This window comes from Larimichthys crocea, chromosome VI (genome assembly GCF_000972845.2).
Source record: "Larimichthys crocea isolate SSNF chromosome VI, L_crocea_2.0, whole genome shotgun sequence".
Classification (NCBI taxonomy): domain Eukaryota; kingdom Metazoa; phylum Chordata; class Actinopteri; family Sciaenidae; genus Larimichthys; species Larimichthys crocea.
The window spans coordinates 12,298,621-12,318,652 of NC_040016.1; the positions used below are offsets into that span (position 1 = coordinate 12,298,621).

The following is a 20,032-nucleotide window of genomic DNA, read 5'->3' on the forward strand; positions in this document are numbered from 1 at the left end:
TATGTTCTTTCAAGAGGTAACTTTGGTAAATTTGCACAAACTGATAAATACAGATGGAAATATTTGAACCACAGTGAATACACATTCCAGGGACGGCTAATGCTGGACCGCTCATGGAGTCATGTCAGGTGAGCGTGCTGGCATGAGACCAACATATAAAGCTTTAAGTTACACAAGATGAAACGGAGGGACTGGATTTGAACGGTTTATAATGTCAGTTTCATAACAGATTAGATATCCTGCGAGAGCTGGATATTAGATCTCATCAAAATGTTGAATTCAGAGACACAATGTTTATCTCACACAAATATCCATAAAACAAAATAACAATGAAACTGTTTGCAGATGTTTGTGGCAGCATTTATTAAAAAGTTTTAGTCAGATTTCTCCGAAGCATCAGTTGCTGAGAACTGGGTAGTCATATATGAATTTGATTTGTCATCCAGTATAAATATTACTAAATGAAAGTGAACAGAATGAGAATCATAACTGTCAAACGCTGCATACAGCAAGAGGATAATTGGCCCTTATTAGCTGGAAGGAACATGTTCAACACTTCAGAACTGTTATTTTATATTTCTAAAAAAAAATTAGAAAATGTCAGACAAAAGAAGAAATGTTGGTGTGAAAATTTCCAAGAGACAGAAACACAGAGATAGAATAAGACAGAGAGGGGTGGGGGGGTTTGCATGAGAGAGAAATTGTATGTATGTGTGAGAGAGAGTTCAGTGGCCTTCTGCAGGCTGGTGTGTCTGAGATTCGGTTGGACTCTGATCTTGAGGTTTATTTAAGCTGAATTCCGTGGGCTCATCAGGACCGGGTTACAAAAATCCTCCTATAGAACTAGAAAGAATGTGCAGCGCATACAGTTCTGCATAAGGCACAAAGGCATGTCTTTAGAGGTGGGGGCAGGCATCAAAAGACAGGCAGAGGAGGGATTTCTTTAGAGGCTGGGGGCAAAGAAGGTATTTCGGAGCTCCATTCAATGCCAGGGAGAGAGGAGGGGAGGCGTACAGTTTTGTGGTAAAGGGTGCATTCCCGGGGGATGCAGGAAACTTAAAATGTGTGCCGTAAACCCCCCCCACACCTCCACTGTTATGAGAAGTTACTTAACTCCAGTTATTCTCCTCTGAACCTGAGGGGCTAAAATTAGTTTTTATCCCGACATCCTTTTTTTTCCCCCTAATTTTTGATGTATAAATAACAGAAAATTGTCAAACAAAGTCCTCATATTTAGCACAACATTTAACAATTTGTTTATAATGCACTGTAATGTAGCTGTAAGCAGATACAAGTGTCTATTAATTATTTGTCAACTGTAACTCCTCCTGTGGTCATAACCGGAGGCTGCTGAATAAATGAAAATATAGGAAGACACAGTTTTAATAATATAAAATATGTCTTTATAGAAGAAGTTAGAATTGCTGATAAATAGTTTACACTCCAACACCTCTCTAACTATATTATATTGCGTAATGAACCACTTACTAAATGTTTGTATACTGCTTATTAATGCTAAATAAGGGGCCTAAATAAAAAGTGTGCATTTATTACGTTATGATAAATTTTCTCTGCGTGACTTCTTTGCATTATTTTGCATTTCAGCGTCTGTGATCATGTTTTGGGAATAAAAACATTTTCTGCTCATTCTATCTGCTCGGTTTTGGCTGCTTGTAACAATTATTTCATGACCCTATTGATGCATTTAAAGTTTGTTTATCTGGCTGAAAAGATTCACAAAATACAAATGCACATGAAAATGAAAGATACACTAACAAATTACTGTGCTATCTTTGCAATTTCTCCAAGAATGAGTCTTTTTTATGATATAGTAATGTAACATGTATAATAAAATCTGAATATACATCTTTATGTACTATTACTAATACATCTGAGAAGACAAATATGTATATGGTTAAGTGAATAACTGGTCTTGTGGGCTTATGACAGCAGATTTGATCAGTCCCTGTTGGATGGCATTGTGTGCCTCTAAGCCATCTCCATGACCTTCTTGATCCAGTCCACGTAGACAGAGACCCGGATGAAGATGTTGGGCTGCCCCGGGTGTCCGCAGCGCCTCATGGGGATGATCACACCCTCGAGCACCCAGCAATCCCTGTTCTGACACGCCAGAGGGCCGCCATAGTCTCTCTGTAGACACACAGAAACAACACTCTGGAGTCATTATTTGTCTCTGTTATGACTGACTGTCACTGCTGAGGTTGGAAACATCTTGCAGTCACATCTTGTCCAGTCTACCTCCATTATCCAAATGGTGTTTGATTTATAGGAACATATAAATAGCTGTATGCTCTTTAAAGTGATTTCCATCATCAAAAGACTTTCTTCACCCTCAGTATTTATAGTGTTAATTCACAGCACAGCAGGGGGAATGCGCTTATTCGCTTTCTTTCTCGGAGTTAGATGAAAAAGATTGATACCACGCTCATCTTTGCACGCTGGAAACAGGGGAAAACGGCGAGCCTGGCTATGTTCAAAACACACCTATCAGCACCTCTAAAGCTCACTAATTAACACGTTATACCATGTTTGATTTATATAAAAATTATAGTGGTTTTATGGGGAGGGCTGTGCCTGTGAGGCCAGGATAGGTGAACTTGCTTCATATTTAGAGTCATATTGGTGAAAGCTTTCCCAAAACATTGTACAGTTCCTTAAATGCCACTGCACATTGCAGTAAATGTAAAAAAGAAAAAGGGGGGTTAAACATATACTTTATTAACTACAATGTGCCTGGTTTGATTCTGGATGATGACCTCTGTTGAACCCCTCTCTCCCTCTCTGTTTCCTGTCTGCACCTCAACTGTAACCTAATCTAATAAAAGCAAAATGCAAAAAAAAAAAAAAAAAAAAAAAAAAAGTAAATGAAGAAACTCTGCTGCAGGTAATCCTCCTCATGGCTGTGGGCAGAAATATTTACCTAAAATGGACAATAAAGCTTTTAAATTGTGCACATTTTCGCACGGTCACCTACCTCGCAGGCGCCTACACCGGCCTGGAAAGAGTTTGTGCACATCTCATTCTCACGGACACGACCTCTGAAGTATTTGTTGCATTCCTTGTTACTAAGAACTGGTATTTGGGCCACGTTGAGGACAGTCTCATCTCCAGTCCCTTTGGAAAACATCAAGAAGGAGGAATGAGTTAGCAGGTAATGCGTTAAGGGGGATGGAGAACAGTAGAGGAAGGTGGACAGATGTTGAATGCTTCTGGAAATAGAAACGCCATCTGTTGCCTACGGTCTGAATAGCTCTCTAATTTAGATGCAACATTACTTCAAGGGCAGAAACAAGATGCTCATTCTAAGGAAGTCATCTATTATTAATTATTGTAATAGAAGCATATTGTCGCTGAATCAAGCGCAGAATGTAGTGAATTTATCACTACCAAAGGATTATACTTGCCTCTTGTCTCACCCCATCCTGCGATCTCACAGGAGGTCCCCTCAGCTACAATATAGCGCTCAGGAGGGAGGCAGATCTGAGAGACACGCTCATTAAACTGGGCAGGGCTAGAGAAAGAAGAGAAATTATTGCTATGTTTATGTGTGTGTGTGTGTATGTGTGTGTGTGTGTGTGTGTGTGTACATGCTGGGGGCATTTGATAGTACACACGTTTCCAGTTGTAGCATGACCAGCTGAGACTCTGACGGTCCACACACGATCTTGGTGAGAGGGATGGTTTGCACGCCAGGCTCTCCTTCTTGTGGATCACGATATAATGTTCCCATCCTGGCCGAGTACCCAGGCAGGTCCACGTAGCTGTGCACGCATGGAGACAAGTAAACAAGCTGAGCACAACACTATATATTTTATGTTATCTTGATATATCCTTGAGTCTTGAAGGGGAACTCAAGCAATTTAATATTGCTCTTCCATAATAAATAAGTCTATTGTAGTCTAGCTGAGGCTGATGAGAATGTTCTTCATGAATGTATGTGCTTTATTTCTGTGGAGACCTTAGTTTGCACTACAGCATACATGATTATGATTATGAAAAAACTAAAATAAATCCTCTAAAAAACCTTTAAATAAATAAAGTTTACCAGGAGGAGAAACACTGCTTGGTGCTGATCACCCATCTGGGGTTAACCAGGGATCCTCCACAGAAATGGTTTCCTTTCCTGCACAGCAAGCAGAGGTCAGAGGTCACACACTGCACAGAAGAGTGTGTTTGACTTGTTCATGGCTGGCTCAAACACCATCAGCTCTCCGACTCACCTGTCTCTGAGGCTCACTGTCCATGGCGAGTTGCCAGGAATCCCGTTCACGATACGTAGCCTCGACCTCTGGAAGCGGTCCTCTCTCTTTCCGCACTCACTAAACTCCACCTTCTCTGTATTTGCAAAAAAAAATAAAAATAGACGTATTATTATAAAAGAAAACACACAAGAAAGCTTGTTGTCAACTTCTAAATGTTGCTTTGTATTCATTCAGAAACTAACCTACTGGTTCAGTCATGGACACTTTCTCTCCAGCTGTTTAAAATAACAAGAAACAGATGAATCGTTAAATTGCATGTCAGAAAACAGAAGCTCTGGCTGATCGTCACCACACACAGTGAATTAAACCCGAGAGTCTTAAAACAATTAAAGAAAGAAGAGTTTTGTACCGCACTGTTTGATGGCACAGTAATCAAACTCAGTTTTGGGGTCAGTGGTGTAGCACCAGGGTCCATGCTGGTCCCCATCTGGGTTACGACAGTAGTTCTCTGTCAGATTAGCCTCAGGATGCGTCCTTGGGTTTATCCTAGAAAATCACACAGATCTTTTTCAAGCTATAAGCATCTCGTAATTGTTACAAATAAGTGGGGTCAGAACATTTTCTTCTTCATTTTATTTTTGTAAATAGGTTCTTTCTCCCGGCTGGCAGCAGCCTGAAGCAACTCAACAAACGGTGACCCAATTTCACATTAACTGCATACACTATGCACGTTTTTTCCAAAAAAACTGTTTCTGTAGCTGTTTCACCCCCAATAAGTTTTAATTTTTTCAGCTGCTCCATTTCTGTGCTTTGCATCATGGGAGAAAAGTGTCGTTTTTAGTCTGCGTTTTGACTGGCTACTTAATTTAGTCACACAACACACTCAGGACCTGCTTAAAATGAATATACAGTATGGATTTTAGACACAGTTTTAATAGAAAGAAAACAAGCTGTTTGCAACACTTAAATGATCATCATACCTGGTCCGGTGGGGTGTGTTAACGTTCCATTTCTGGCAGGTGATCCCTTTACGAGTTTTACGGACCATCCCTCTGTAGTTTTTTCCATTTTCATGGTAACAATCTGAAAAATTGATGAGACAGTCTGTAAAAATTGGATACAACACTGAAATTCTGGGAGTTTTTCTGGGAAATTGGGGGTTTTACCTACCAAAACTTAAATACACTGGCATTTCTTTTTATGACTCACACAAATAGATAAAGTATTTCCCCACCAGAATCGTATTCTTCAGAAATGCCTTCAGAGATAAAAGATGCAATCTAACCTTTGCTGAGCAGCAGCCACCACATGACCACAAGTAACAATAACATGATAACGGTAAATGCAAATCATAGTCTATTGGTTGCACAAGTAGAAATGTGCTAAAATTAGGTCAGAAGTCATCTGAAGCTACTGGACTACTGGCTACTGGACCATTTTAGACTGTAGCAAAACCCCTTAGTGTATTGAATTGACCAACTGTGATTGCTAACAAATGTAACTTTTTATTTGTAAGAGGACGAATGTGCTTTAATGGGAAATTACACAAAGTATTTAAAAATAGAGACTTATTGGTGTCTGGTCAGTGTTTTCTCAAGTTTGGGGGGAACTTTCAATATTTCTATAATCATGATTCCAGCCCTGCATGTCCTGATGTAAATTCATACAGCCATTGGGCCCATCTTTAATCCGTTACAGCCGACAGTAATCTGCACTGAATTTATCATTCTGCTTGAATTTTAATCACAAAGTTTTACCTTCAGCCTCTATGTCGTCTGCACAGCGTTTGATCTGTAAGCAGAGAGCAGTCCTCATCGCTAGCACAGATGTGAAGCACCAGGGAGCCTCCGACCCATCTGGGTTACGACAGTAGTTCTCCTCCAACCCTCTGGATGAAATGTAGCGCACAGTCATGTACAAGTCATTTAGTTTCATTCTGTTCTAAAACAACCTGCACATAACACACCTTTGCCACCTTTCACTTAAAATCGAACAATAGTATAAAGACATTAAAAGTTAAAATACTTTTATAAATAAATCATTTTAAAACTTAATATCCAAACCTACTATATGTTTGAGTTTTGACTATGCCTTGTGTTATACTCATGCTGCTCTCCAGTACACTCAAACACCTATAAATAGTCTGGTACCTGACCATTTAGGCATTTATACACATGACTTGCTGCAAGATCCTGAACCCTGTTAGTAATGTTTAACCACGGCAGTGATTTAAAATGTCTTCTACTTAAAGAGACTCTTTTATTACATTCAAAGACCAACTCAAAGTAACATATCGTCTTATTTTGTACTGCGAGCCTGTTGTTGTTTAAACAGATCAAAGTAAAGAAATTACATTTAATTCTTGATTGTATCATAGCCACAAACATTTACTGGTATTTCACTTCTGGGTAATAATAATAATAATGAGAATATCCTGTGTCTCATCACTAAAATGACTTACTTACTGTATCTGCCTACGCACTTTCATTTTGAAATATAAAGATTATTATAGCGTTTTATAATCTGATAGCTTCTTGTTCCTGTAAGTTTTGGCATGATGAATGATCACCGCGTCGCAAATAAGTTTAATATTCATTTCACATCCATATTGCCACTCGATTTTTAATGTGGAGCTGCTGACCATCTATCATTTACTGTCACCTGTCAGCAGAGAAATAAGATCGCAAGAAAAATCACTTAATCATTCATTAATATTCATGTGTGAAGCAAATACAGCACTTTCAAAGTTACAGGGTATAAGTGAAGAAAATAATAATATAATAGCTAGAGGTATTTTAATCCACACTCAAACACACTCTTCTCTCTCCTCCATCGTATTATATATTATATATGTACTTACTTGCATTCGTATGTGTTTGGGTAGAAGGGATGCTCATGAGGCTGCTGGGAGTCCCACCGCTGACAGGGGATACCTGATGTCGTCTCGTTGACTTTACCCCGGTAATCCTCCCCACGGCCACGGAAACAGTTGGTCGTGAAGCTGGAGCGCTGGCGTTTCTCAACCCGCACCTCAGCTGGAGGGAAGGAGCAAGTTGAGGAGGAAATAAATTAGCATTACAGGTCACCTCTGGACTTTGAGGCTAGTTAATATGGTTAATGATGATAATATGAGCAGAACATCTGGGCACTGAAGGATAAAGAGGAATTTGTGATTTATGTTCTGTTATTTCTCGTGAAATTAAGTCAGAAAATGTTTTGTTTTTTTATCTGAGCTGCTTCTTTCTTCCTCTTTTCCAATATATTTATTGTGTTGATACAGAATGACTGAGTGTGTTTAAACTATTTAAAGTCCACATTAACTGAAAAATTGTGTTTTGGAGAATGATGTATGTGCACAGTTTGTTTGTTTTCCAGTTCGCCTGCTGAAGGTGGAAAGTTTTTCTGCACTCACCTTAAATTACAATTTAGGATTTTGTCACATTCATTGAAAGCCTTCACATCTTTAATGGATTTAATTAAACAATTCTCTTCTGGAGCCCATCACCACGTGAGAATTATTCCTACTCATAATGACGGATAAATTCAGAGTCAAGAAAAAAATCTACCTCTGTTTTTTTTAAGTCTGACAAGATTAGACCGTGAGTTTTACATTTTATTTACTCAAATACTACTCAGATGTAAAGTGCCCGACTTCCTTGTATAGATTAATGATTTCGTTTCATACTCCACTTCAGCTCATTTTGAAAATCCAGGATCTGAATTTCCAGATTTAAGGTGAACATTTTCCCAATTTTCTTCTGATCGTGTTTTGTTTGTTTGTCTGGCACAGACAAAAACACAATAAATACACGTTGAACGTTGAACTCTTCTTCTTCTAAAAACACCAAAGTAAGATTTAAATGTGATATTGTATTTTATTTTTTGTTTGAGGCTGGTTTTCATTTCTGTTTTTTTAATCAACACTGCACCACAAGATGGTGCCATCTTATAGAGTTTTTGCTGCAGCGATCTCTGTCCTCAGTGGAAATGCCCATGTTGCCAGTGTCATGTTGCATAACTAGTGTCGAAATTCTGGAGAAAACACTGATGCCCTGTTTGGCTTTATGCCTTGTTTGGGTTTATTTATTTATTTATGTTCTAAAAGTTCAGTGTTTGAGTTGGCATGTTATTTATTAAATATTTAACATAGTAATCCCAACTTCAAAATAATTAGAAACAGAGGGAAAAAAAAGGCTAAAAGATCTTTTTAAGAGATTTTTAATTCATATATAGTTTTATATTAAACAAATTACGTTTCAAACAATTTATAAAATAACTTTTACCTTCTATCATACCTATTAAAGTTGTTGTTTTTAAATTTATATTTGTAAAATAACTGTAGCCTCACTACTCCAAATGAAAGCTACACCAAAGTAAAACCTCGCACAAAGTAAAGGAAAATTAAAACAAGCTACACCGAGAGGGAAAAAAATTATAAGTAAACAATAATTAACCCGAGACAATATGAGACAATGCTGGGCTTGAATGACTAAAAAACATCTGCTTACTTTAACTGCATTTACTTTTAAATCAAACTGACTCATCTGGGCAATTGTGAAGGTCTCACAATTTGGGAAGTAATCTCCACAAAACAGCAAAAAAGGTGATTTCTCTAAATTTAATTACAGAGATTTAATGAGACTCCCTAATTGAACCTTGTTTCCTAATGCCACAGAAAGCAGCTCAATTCAGCACACATCTCCTCTGTTTCTGCCAGAGCAAACTAATAAGGAAAACAAAACAAGCAAGGAGGTCTGATCCAAAACACATTACAGTAACAGTTATTTTTTTATTATCTATTCTCAATTATTCAATTAATGGTTTGGTCTATCAACTGTCACGAAAACTGAAAATGTTATTTTCCATTTCCAAAACTCTTTCTTTTGATCGTCTAATCAAGTCATATCTCCGACGTTAAATAATAACGTGATACTAAAAAAAAAAAAAAAGCAGCATCTTACTGCATTTGCTGATGTCGCAGTTTTCTCGCTCCACCTCAGTGTCCGTGGTGTAACACCAGGGCACAGGAGAGGCGTCAGGGTTACGGCAGTAGTTATCATCTAAACTCTTATCAGGATACCTGAAAAATACAAATAACTTATTATGTGCAAAATGAGAAAACAAAGAACAATTTAAAAACTGCAGGAGAACTTGCAGACATGGATCCACATACTACAACCAGTTTACAATTATTTAGACAAATTAATCACATGGCAGGTAATGTAGTGATGAATATTTAAGTACTTTTCAGGCTGGTAGATGTGTTGATGAGGGTACTGCTGGTCCCATCTTTGACACTCTCTGCCACTCACAGTGTGGTCGACCTGCCCTCTGTAGTCCTCTCCATTACATGTGATACAAACCTCTGCAAACAAACGAAACATTTTATTTTACAGATCCCATAATGTGCAAATAATTTCCTCAAAATGAACTGATGATTTTAATTTCTTAGGAAAGTTGCTGGACTATGTAATTTTCTAATTGCAAGGAAAATGCAGACTGAGTTTAATTGGTACCCTTGATAATTACAACCTTCTTTCACCAAAGTAACCATCTTTTATTGAGAGCACAGCAGGTGGCTAAACATTTTTCTGTGTGTGTGTAAAACATCATCAAATCAACACAGGGAACAAAAATAACGAATATTTTCTAGTGTTTAAATGAATATATGTCAGTTTCTTTCTGGCAATTAAGATTGAAAGAATTATTTTAACGAAATCTCTCTATAACTTAATATCTGCTTGTAAACTGTGCCCTAACTATGATTTACACATTTACTTTTTATTTCTCTAAAAACTCAAGTTAATGAGTAATTATTATGTGTACTTTCTCAGAATACTGTCTCTGTTTTCTCTAGAAATTAGTACCAAATTATGTTGTTCATTCCAAGAAACCTCCTAGAACAAACATGGTGGCATCATTTCATATACCGTCTTTGCACTGGGGTATGTTGCAGCTTTCATAGCGGCGCTCTGGGTCGGTTGTGTAGCACCATGGACCGATACGATCCCCGTCTGGGTTTCTGCAGTAGTTCAACTCCAGACCATTAGTAGCTGTGGGAGTCCACCTGATACAAACAGACAGTTTTACAATGAGTGACAGGCTGTTTCAGTTATTATACAGTGCGGTCAGTTTTATGAGCTCTCTACTCCTGGCATTGGATCGGAAATATAACATCAGCTATGAAGCGCGGACTCTCAGCTTTAATGTGAGGTTGTTAATAACCACTTCAGATCAAAGGTGTAGGAGTTGGAGCCCTTTTTTGACACAGTCCACTTAAAGCTGTATCAACTGATTTGTTCGGTCACTCGGAGCCAGAATAATTCCACCACAGGCTAAAAACACAAATTACTAGCATATAAAGTTGTCGATAATTATGTTGGCACCAGTTGGTCGCCACTTAACATATATGATTTATGATAACTTTTCTTTTGCTAAAACATCTTCCACCTGCTTTCGGAAACAAGGTAGACGTGACTCGAGTTTGTGGAACCAGAAAGTCAAAACAATGTGCTAAAAGAGGCCAAAAAGCTCACATGCTGTCATTTCAACCAACTGTTTAGATGATAAACATATTGTTGCAAATATTTCCAGTCAATGACAGCATGAAATCTACAACCCACAAATATTAACAGACACTAAATGATTGCATGTGTCCTAAAAATGGAGGACATCAAAGCTTCACTCTTCCAATCCAATATGGATGCTAGTGCTCTCTTAGTGCTGCCTTTAATATGAATATTGGATGCTGCAATGCGCTGGAGTCGAGAGCAAAGTGTCCAAATACTTCCTGATTACACTTTGTGAAGGACTGAGTGTTTCACCTGTGATCGTGAGGAAACTTGGACCACCACTGTTGGCAGGTGAGTCCACTTCTAGTGGTGAACACTTTCCCTCTGTAGTCTTCTCCTTTACTCACGATGCACTTTCTGACATAGACTTCACAACAGCAACAAAACAAAAAAACAACCAATCAAACAACTCCAGTACCGACATGTCACATTGATCGCTGTTAAATCGAATACAAGTCTTACCTTTCTTCTCATAAAGGTCACAGTTTACGTTTCTCTTCACCTCTGCGTTGTTCCCATCACCCACCCAGGGCAGATGTTTACAGGCGACAGTCGGACGTGTCTCGTAGTTGAACGCTCTGGTGTTCAGGGATATTTTAAAGTGAGAGTTTTGTACATCCACAGCTACAAACTTACAATGAGGTTAATGTTAATGTTAATAAATTGATCCGAGAGGTTGTCGGACATCACATCTGTCTGCAATAATAACAGCGGTTGCTCTGATCTTGATAGACAGAAATAGTGAGATGATCATAAAAGGTTTTAAATACATGCCCAAGATGAGCTAATTTGGAGGAAGACAGAAAGGCTAATGATAAAATAATTATTATTCAAATTATTAAAACTGTCTTTTAGAAACATCCATCCCAATTTACAGTCTGACGTCCTGTTTTTGAGAGTCGTAATAAGATAAGAAAGAAGCATATACACATGACAGAAACTGTAATTTCCCAGCTTGGGATAAATAAAGTCTATCTGTCTATCTAGGTCATAGGTCATAATCTACATGATCTAACAGCCTGAACAGTTTGCTCACATCTGTTCTAGTGAAACAAAGGGATCTCATTTCTTTTCATAACCACAAATCCTCCGTAAAACATGAACTATTTTGACTTCTTCTGTTTTTGGAAGTGAACTTTTTTCTGTTGCCATCAGGGCGGTGTTATGCTTTACCTGCCTACTTGCAAAAATTATACAATCATTCAGTCCCTCTGCAATCTACTGGTAAATGCTCTTTAACCATTGTCACTGTGTATGTTTTATCTGTTTTCATTTTGTTTTCTTATTGTGCTTAGTAAGTTTATTTATCAAATAATTTAGACTCTTCCACATTTCGCTCCCTTGTATCATTTATTTGTTTGTATGTTCAGTATGTGTATGTGTTTTGTGTCTACAAGAAGCTTGTCTTTGAATTTGAATAATTATATACTGTTTTGAAATGTAAAAGTTGTGTAAAGTTATGTTTTCTGGAAAAACATTATTGTTGGTACTGGTATTATCATTCTGGTCATTAAAATTGTTTATCCTGATGCTCCATTTATCCTTTTGTTGAGAAACAGCGTGACTCATTGACGTGTTTTAAGTGATTTTGGACAATTATGAAGCTCTATGGCACAGGGGAAGAAGATGACTAGTGGCTACACACAGCCAATACTTGATAATGGATCAGTTCATTGCTCATTTCTGGTCTTGACACAAATAATAAGATAGAATATCACCAGACGTAACCTTGAATTAAGCCAAATGATGCTTTTATTTAGCTAAATGAAGTCACAAGTCACAACTAATAATAATAACAACTCTATTCTAATTATAGTTTTGCCTATGAAGCTCAGAACTTGCTGTATTAAAGGACTAAAAGCTTGGATACCTGCAGTCCAGAGACTGTGAGCAGCGCGTGGCACATTCCTCCAGGTTCAGGCCCGGTAACAGCAACACTCGAGCTGAGTTCCAGGCGGTAGGAACCAGCTCTCTGCCCTCAGAGCGCTGGAAGTCATTCAGTGGACTGCGGTAGGCTGTTTACACGCAACAAAACAATAAGGATGCACGCTGGCCGTCTAAATATCTGTTTAGTCCAGGTTCAAACTGGAGTGCAGGTGCTCCCTGGTACCAGATATTTGGGCTTAAGCCTGCACACATATAACCTTTGGACCAAGACACTGCTGCTGGTTTGTGAGACCAGAAAAGGCAGAAAAAGTACACACTACTACAACTATTACTGTTGTACAATCATGCAGTACACTACTACAACTAGCCTATTACTGTTGTACAATCATGCAGTAATCCCAAAAGTATTAAACTGAAAATAACTGGTTACACAATTCTTTATAAATCCACACATTTATATCTACTAAACAGGTCTGTACTCTTAATCTGATGCAAAAAATAATACACAATGAAACTAAAAGACTCTTAATAACAACTTACATTCATTCAATTCATGTTAAAGTCAATAAAGATTATAAAAACTTTCTTACCAATGGCCAGTCCGACTGTCAGGAGAATACAGTGGAGCAGCAGTTTCATGGTTTGTGGTCAAATAGTTGTCTTATAACGCTGGATGAAAAGTCACACTGAGGTCTCTTTCTTTCTTCTGGCGAGTTTGTGGTGTTACATGCATCTGATAGTGTGAAAACCAACCAAAAAAAAAAAAAGTCCAGTATGACGTTTAGAAATCCGCACAGAGAAAAAAAAAAAGCAGAAAACATAAAACACAGCCACCCACACGGGAACACTGAGCCCTTACTCAAACAGAGGCCCTAATCCCCAAAACACAGCCAATCAATAGGAGTATTAATCATTAATCAGGAGTGGCACATCAGTCCTGGTTCATGCACTTTTTTCATGATATCAAGGCAACAGTGAACCGACGATTTCACCAAACATTTTGTATGAAAATTACTAAAAAACTAACAAAAAAACGCAGACAGTCTCAGGTGGTTTGCTGTCAAAATAAAAGCACTTCTCCTCACAGACGCTAGACGTCAGTAGAATAATTTCCAGAGTTTTTTTTTTCTGTGTTTCCAGTTTTCCGGGAAATAAAGTGAAACTGCAGCTGGTTCAAGACAGGTCCTGTTTTATTTTGCAGGTTTTTAAATAAATAAATAAATCAGCGGTTCATTATTTAAACCTGGAACAAGGTAAGAGGATTTAAGGTTTTTATCATCGTGAGCAACAAGTATCGATGTTACAAATAAAATGATCTAATCTGGACTTTGATCCGCGCTGTTCAGCTGTGCACAGACTCTGCAGTGTTTGTTACTCTCACGGTGAACTGGAAGACAGTCTGCAGAGGACTACAATAAAACAACAGTAAAAAGTTGTTTAAGACGCGCAGGGAGTGTGGACAAATAAATAGGAACATGCAAAACGCTGCAGTTTAACAGAAACAAAAGTCTTTGTGGAGAAACCTGCAGTGTTTAACTTGAAACTGTGCCAGATAGCAGTGGATTAGATAGACTGCATGAACACACATGACAGGGACTCCTACCTGACTTACTTGTATACTATTTGCTTTTGTCGTATTTGACACTGTTTGCTCTAAACGGAACAAACTTGAAGTACTTGTACTTGAATTAAATATTTAACAGGGTCACACGTTACTTGGAGTCGTTTTGTATGCTGCTTATAAATGCTAAACGCAATGTGTTGTGTTTAAGGACACTGTCCTTACAAAAAAGGAGAAGAAACCTTAAGAGCATAATACTTAAAAATAACAGTTTCGTTGTCAGTTTACATATAATGTTTGTAATTTTACAGAATTTTGTATAGACAGTATACAAAAACAAACAAACAAACAGAAAACTACTGTAAAAATGTAGTTATTTTTCATAATTGTGTTTTGTTGCTGTTGTTTGTGTGTTTGTGTTGTTTGAAGTTATTATAAGTACAATTGATTTTTTTTACTACAGTCAGAATATAAATTAAGGTTCAAAGCTCAAGCTGACATTTTTAATATGCAGGTCATTTATCATTTAATTATATAAAACAAAAAAAAAAGTAGCAAATTCTCACATTTGAGAAACCTGCTCAGTACTTCAGTTTGCAGCGTCCTCTCAATATATAAATAAGCTTTGCTTTCTTTCGCCACAGTGGCAGAAGAAGCATTAAGATCCTTTGAGTGGTTCTAAAAGTAGATACAGTCAGAATTTAACTTTGCTAAAAGCACAGACCATGGTTTGTCTGTTCAGAAGTCTGATTTCTGACATTTTCCCGTTCAGGATGTCGGCTGTGAAGATGACAGAGGGGAGTGTGCAGCTGGAGAGCTGCAAAGCGCCACTCTTCTACAGACAAAGTGAACCTGCCACGGGGGAAGTAAAGATGTCAGTTTTACTCCTTCACGGCATCCGTTTCTCTTCAGAAAACTGGCTCAGCATCGGCACTCTGGACACTCTGGCCAAAGCAGGCTGCCGTGCTGTTGCCATCGACCTGCCAGGTGAGTCTAAAGATGAACATTCTTGATGTTTTTCACCACTTTGCACACGTCTAGACCACCAACCTACACAGCAGGCAACAGGGCCCTAAACCCCTGTGTGTCTGTCTTTCAGAGATGATCTCTACCTTTGTTATGCTCCGAGAAGCTTTTTCCGAAATAGGGCTATGTTTCATTTAGTTGTTTAGTCATTAAATCATTCTCTGTATGTCTGTCACTGTGCAGTACTGACAACTATCACTGGATTACTTTGATATTCAAGAAAACTTAAAAACGGGACGATTCATAGGCAAGTTCTGGAGTTAAAAGAAGCACCTATTTTCTGATTTCTAAGCTGATTTATGGACATTTATTCACGTTAAAGATATACTCTGTAAAATGTAAGTCATGCCGTTTTAAAAATATGTGTATTGTGTCTGCGCTTGCTATTTTTGATGCAAACTGGAGCAAACTGGCGCTAAGGGTTTTAAAGTTCCTTAAATACCTCTGTGAGCTTTAGGTCACTGCTGCAGCACAGAATGCTGACGGCGTTGGTAAGCAGACAAACAATAACTAACTTCTTGTTGTTTTTAGAACACTTGCATGCGCCTGTCCCCTTTCACCCCGTGCAGTATCTTTGCTTCACCCTTCATATCTCAGTTTGAAAACCTCTGGTTCACCTCTAACAAATGTGAACTCTGTCTGTCCACAGGACTCGGTCGGTCCAAGTCAGCCGAGGCCCCGGCAGAGGTTGGACAACTGGCCCCTGCAGGTTTCCTGAAAGAAGTGTGTGAGAAGCTGAGCCTGAGCCCGGTGGTGGTGATCAGCCCATCTCTTAGTGGGATGTACTCTCTCCCCTTCCTCCTCCAGCACCAGGCCCTGATACGAGCCTACATCCCTGTGGCTCCCATCTGCACTGACAAATTCACAGCAGAGCAGTACCACAGTGTACAGGTACAGTCTCATATGCCTGTACCTTACTGTATTACTCCTTTGTAGTTTGCAAACCTTTTTTCACAGTATGTGTGCTCTTCATTTCCTCTTCATAACAACCGTGAATGTCAACCCCATTTTCCATCACCTGCTTCAATCCTTTCAAAAAGAAGGAAAGATTTTTTTTTTTTATGTGACTTTATACTTTCACGGACGCTGTTGGCTTTTTATCCAACTCACAACTATTTCAACATAAAAAATTTTAAGATGGCAAACCAAGTGAAGGCGCATTATGCATGAAGGAGACGTGTTTCTTACTGGAAAGTAGTTCCCCCTTTTAGGAGCAAGTGCACACAAAGTAACAAGGGGAAACTATTGTAAGAGAAGAGCAATGACACAATATCAAGGTGTGATTCTAATAGAAACATAACTAAATACTATTCTGCATAATGAGTACTTTTATGCTTTAAGTACATTTAACAGACCAGTTAAGTTTGAGTGGTCATGTGTTGTATTACTTACCCGTAAAAACAGTTGCATTATGTGTTCTGTGTCTCTGGAGGAAGCTGACAAAGTAACCCCGATGATGACATAGTGATGTGATCATCGGCCTGATATACAAACTGTAACAAAAAGACACCATTAAGCTGCATAAAGGAAAGCATGACCTCTTAAATGTGATGTCAACAAAGGGTAGAAGTGTTAACAAGTGAAAGGTGGGTTGTCTGACAGAGGTAGAAGATGCAGTGTTAGTTCAAATACGTATTTTTAGGTAGTTTCTTCTTGAACTTGATTGTTCAAGTGAAAAGTGGCACAAACAGTCATATATGGGGTGAGTCAGAAGCACTGCTGATGAAGTATTCTGGCGCTTTAATTCAAGCTGAACCATTGGTGGTATAGAGAATGGACGTCATATCTGTGACGTCACACTTAACTCTGCAAGTGAGTTAAATAGAGATTCAGCCTCAGTGCAGTTGTCATATTAGCTATAGAGACCAAAACTGTTTTTTGTACCAGGCTGTAAACATGTTTATTTCTGCTGTGAAGTTGGACATTTTAATATAGGGGCTTATGGAGATTGACTTGTTCCGTACTCAGCCTCAAGTGCAGTTTTTGGCACTTCTGCCAGGCTTCACTTCACAGCCACAGAGGTTACCGCTTGGCTGAACTCGTCACCATTGCTTCAGTTTGGACCGTTTTTTGTTTAATCTCGTCTTCTAAGACCTTCGGCTTTCTGTACATGCTGGAGTACCCCTTTAATGCAGCACTTTCACTTTGTATTGGAGTATATTTATGCCGACGTATTGGGACTTTGTGACACAGCTGATAAAAGCTAATATCAAGGACTACTCTGTTCTTACTCTTTTATTTACTTTACTTTTATTCTTACTGACATCCTGACACATAAATAAGTCACACCTAATATAAATAAAAAGCTCGGCTCTTATCTTTTTATAAGACCTGTTTGAATTTTTTTTAAACTTGAGGTAAAATGTGGGGCAACTAGAAAATCCCTTTAGCTATGGCTTTGAATTTCATAACAAACTTTAATGAAAAAAGAGAGACGACTCTGGAGATGATTCATCGAGGGGTCTCTTTGTGTCTTTGCAGGTCCCATCGCTGATTGTTTACGGTGACCAGGACACTCAGCTCGGAGAACTGTCACTCAGCAACCTGAGAAATCTGGCCAATCACAGCGTGGTGGTGATGAAAGGAGCGGGTCACGCCTGTTACCTGGACGACCCGGACACTTGGCACAAAGCTCTCACAGACTTCCTTAATACTCTGTGAAGCTCTTTGCTGTCTGTCAGTGGATTTTCAAAAATGAAAACTACATTATTTATTCATATTTTTAAATATGTCAGTAATAAAACTGTAAATCAAGACTTTTCTAATGATGAAAGGAGATGAGGTCCAAACTTCTAAAGGAATACTTTGACATTTTGAGAAATACACTCATGCAGTCTGCTGATGAGAGTTAAATAAGAAGATTCATGTCTACATGTTAAAATATGAAGGTACTGCTAACAGCTGGCTAACTTAGCTTAGCATAAAGACTGGAAATAGTAGGGAACAGTTAGCCTGGCTCCATCCCAGACCAGCCCACCTAAACTCTAATTAACATGTTATAACTTTTATGCCATGAAAACTATTATAATTCATAGTAAAGCTGTTTTTATATATTTTATAATTAATTAAATAAACCTCCACCCGTGTCTGATTGAAAACAAAACAAACAAACAAACAAACAAAAAAAACACCACACGCTGAAATGAAGTGAAAAATATGAACATTATTTAATAACTGATTCTCTGTAATAAACAATTTGAAAATATTTTACAAGGAGTCACAGACACAATATTTTACAAATTTTGCCCTCTTCTTCTTTTTTTTCATTTTTTAGCTTCATCTGTACAAAAGAATGGAGCGACATGGACCAGTGCCCAGAAAAGAAGGAGCTAAATCTTCCACGCACACCAACATTCACACTCACACACGTACAAGAAATAAAACAAAACTAAAAAATAAATTGAAAACATTTTGACTTCAGATCTCAAACTTATCAACAGTGCTGTATTCCTATATATATATTTTTTAACTTCACTTAAAATTCGACTGATTTTATTCTCTTTTTTTTTTTCTTCTTCTTCTCTAAATGTTGCTGTTATTTTTTCACACACTTGTCAAACATGGTCACATAGCACCAGACTACAGACTACAGAATCACATACACACGTGTCTTTCCCACAGAGACGCATCAACACAGATGCAGCGAGGGTCGGGAGGAGGCGTGAGGCTTTATGAAAACCATCCCCTACTTATTTTAGGGTTGCGTCCTAAAGCTGACCCCCCTCCCTCTGGTCCCCAAGCTGGTCCAATTTTCTATTTTTTCTTTTTTTCTTTATTTTTTTTTGGCAAAAGTAAATTTGTCGAACCACAGAAATCAGACGTGTGTCCCTTTAGAAGAGTTCCTTCGTCGGGATGCACACACAGACGTCACCACATGTTTCTTCCATGACCTTCTGTTTGACAGGCCCGTGCTGCTCTGTGGAGACCCACTCCCTGAGCTTGCCTCTGACATTCCACCCGCTCACCCCAAAAAAAGACACCTGGGGAAGTGACGTCCTTGGCTTACTTCTGCCTGGTGCTTGACATCTCCCAGCTGGGCATGAATTAAGTGTCTTTACATGTTTGTTTATAGGTGTGTGTGCATTATGTCTCGGTGCAGGTGCAAAAACCGTAGGCCTACATATTTAGTTTACGTGTGAGAGTGTAATGCGTACAGAGCCAGGAAAAGAGAGGAAGTTGCAGGGGGTACATTTCCACAGGCACGTGTAGCGCTCATTTACAGACAGTGGAAATAGGGATATACAGACAGAATTAATGGCACAGGACAGAGACAAACAGATGCCAGAAAAGCAAGACTGCATCCGGTCAGTACTCAACACCGAAAGGAGCCAAATTGGAAACACACATCTTTGTTTTGTTTTTTTTTGTTCAGAGCCGTGCTGCAGTTACTGTGCCAGCATGTTTGTCACATCAAATAGTACCAACAACTGTACAGAGTGTGTGTCGTTAAGGTTCAAATTGTCGTGTGAGTCATCCCACCTGAGCAACACATACAGTGAGGGGTTCGGGGTAGGTGTGAACATCGAAAAAGGTCGGAGGCTTTTTGAAATTTTGAAAAAAACTCCCACCTGCTTTCAAGCATTTAGTCAAAACAGGCATCAGTCAATAACAAATCATTCCAAGACGTAAAAATACAAAATTAGAGCTCACTACACTTACTGCAGAACATCGAGAAAATCCAGGGGGAGTGGATATTTTGAATCTATTCGTGTGTGTGGATGATGAGGAAAGTGGGGGGGGAAGGGTGTATAAGAGCTCCGCAC

The 20,032-nt window shown here is 38.6% G+C and overlaps 2 protein-coding genes across 2 annotated transcripts; one reads left to right on the top strand and one right to left on the bottom strand.

The window, feature by feature from the left end:
- Nucleotides 1–343: 343 nt before the first annotated feature.
- On the bottom strand, nucleotides 344–13,418 carry mst1 (macrophage stimulating 1). The gene is made up of 18 exons (XM_019262938.2): nucleotides 13,273–13,418; nucleotides 12,666–12,810; nucleotides 11,258–11,373; nucleotides 11,048–11,162; nucleotides 10,154–10,290; nucleotides 9,468–9,588; nucleotides 9,185–9,303; nucleotides 7,084–7,258; nucleotides 5,981–6,111; nucleotides 5,204–5,306; nucleotides 4,633–4,769; nucleotides 4,466–4,498; nucleotides 4,242–4,356; nucleotides 4,067–4,144; nucleotides 3,636–3,782; nucleotides 3,426–3,532; nucleotides 2,996–3,135; nucleotides 344–2,151 (listed from the first exon to the last, which is right to left on the bottom strand). Exons 1-18 carry the CDS (start codon nucleotides 13,319–13,321, stop codon nucleotides 1,990–1,992), a joined length of 2,130 nt encoding a protein of 709 aa, XP_019118483.1. The 5' UTR covers nucleotides 13,322–13,418; the 3' UTR covers nucleotides 344–1,989.
- A 79-nt stretch (nucleotides 13,419–13,497) lies between these two features.
- abhd14b (abhydrolase domain containing 14B) lies at nucleotides 13,498–19,789 on the top strand. Its single transcript, XM_027278861.1, has 5 exons — nucleotides 13,498–13,935; nucleotides 15,016–15,230; nucleotides 15,919–16,160; nucleotides 17,751–17,945; nucleotides 18,544–19,789. The coding sequence occupies exons 2-4, from the start codon at nucleotides 15,017–15,019 to the stop codon at nucleotides 17,928–17,930; spliced, it is 636 nt and encodes a 211-aa protein (XP_027134662.1). The 5' UTR covers nucleotides 13,498–13,935; nucleotide 15,016; the 3' UTR covers nucleotides 17,931–17,945; nucleotides 18,544–19,789.
- The last annotated feature ends 243 nt before the right edge of the window (nucleotides 19,790–20,032 follow it).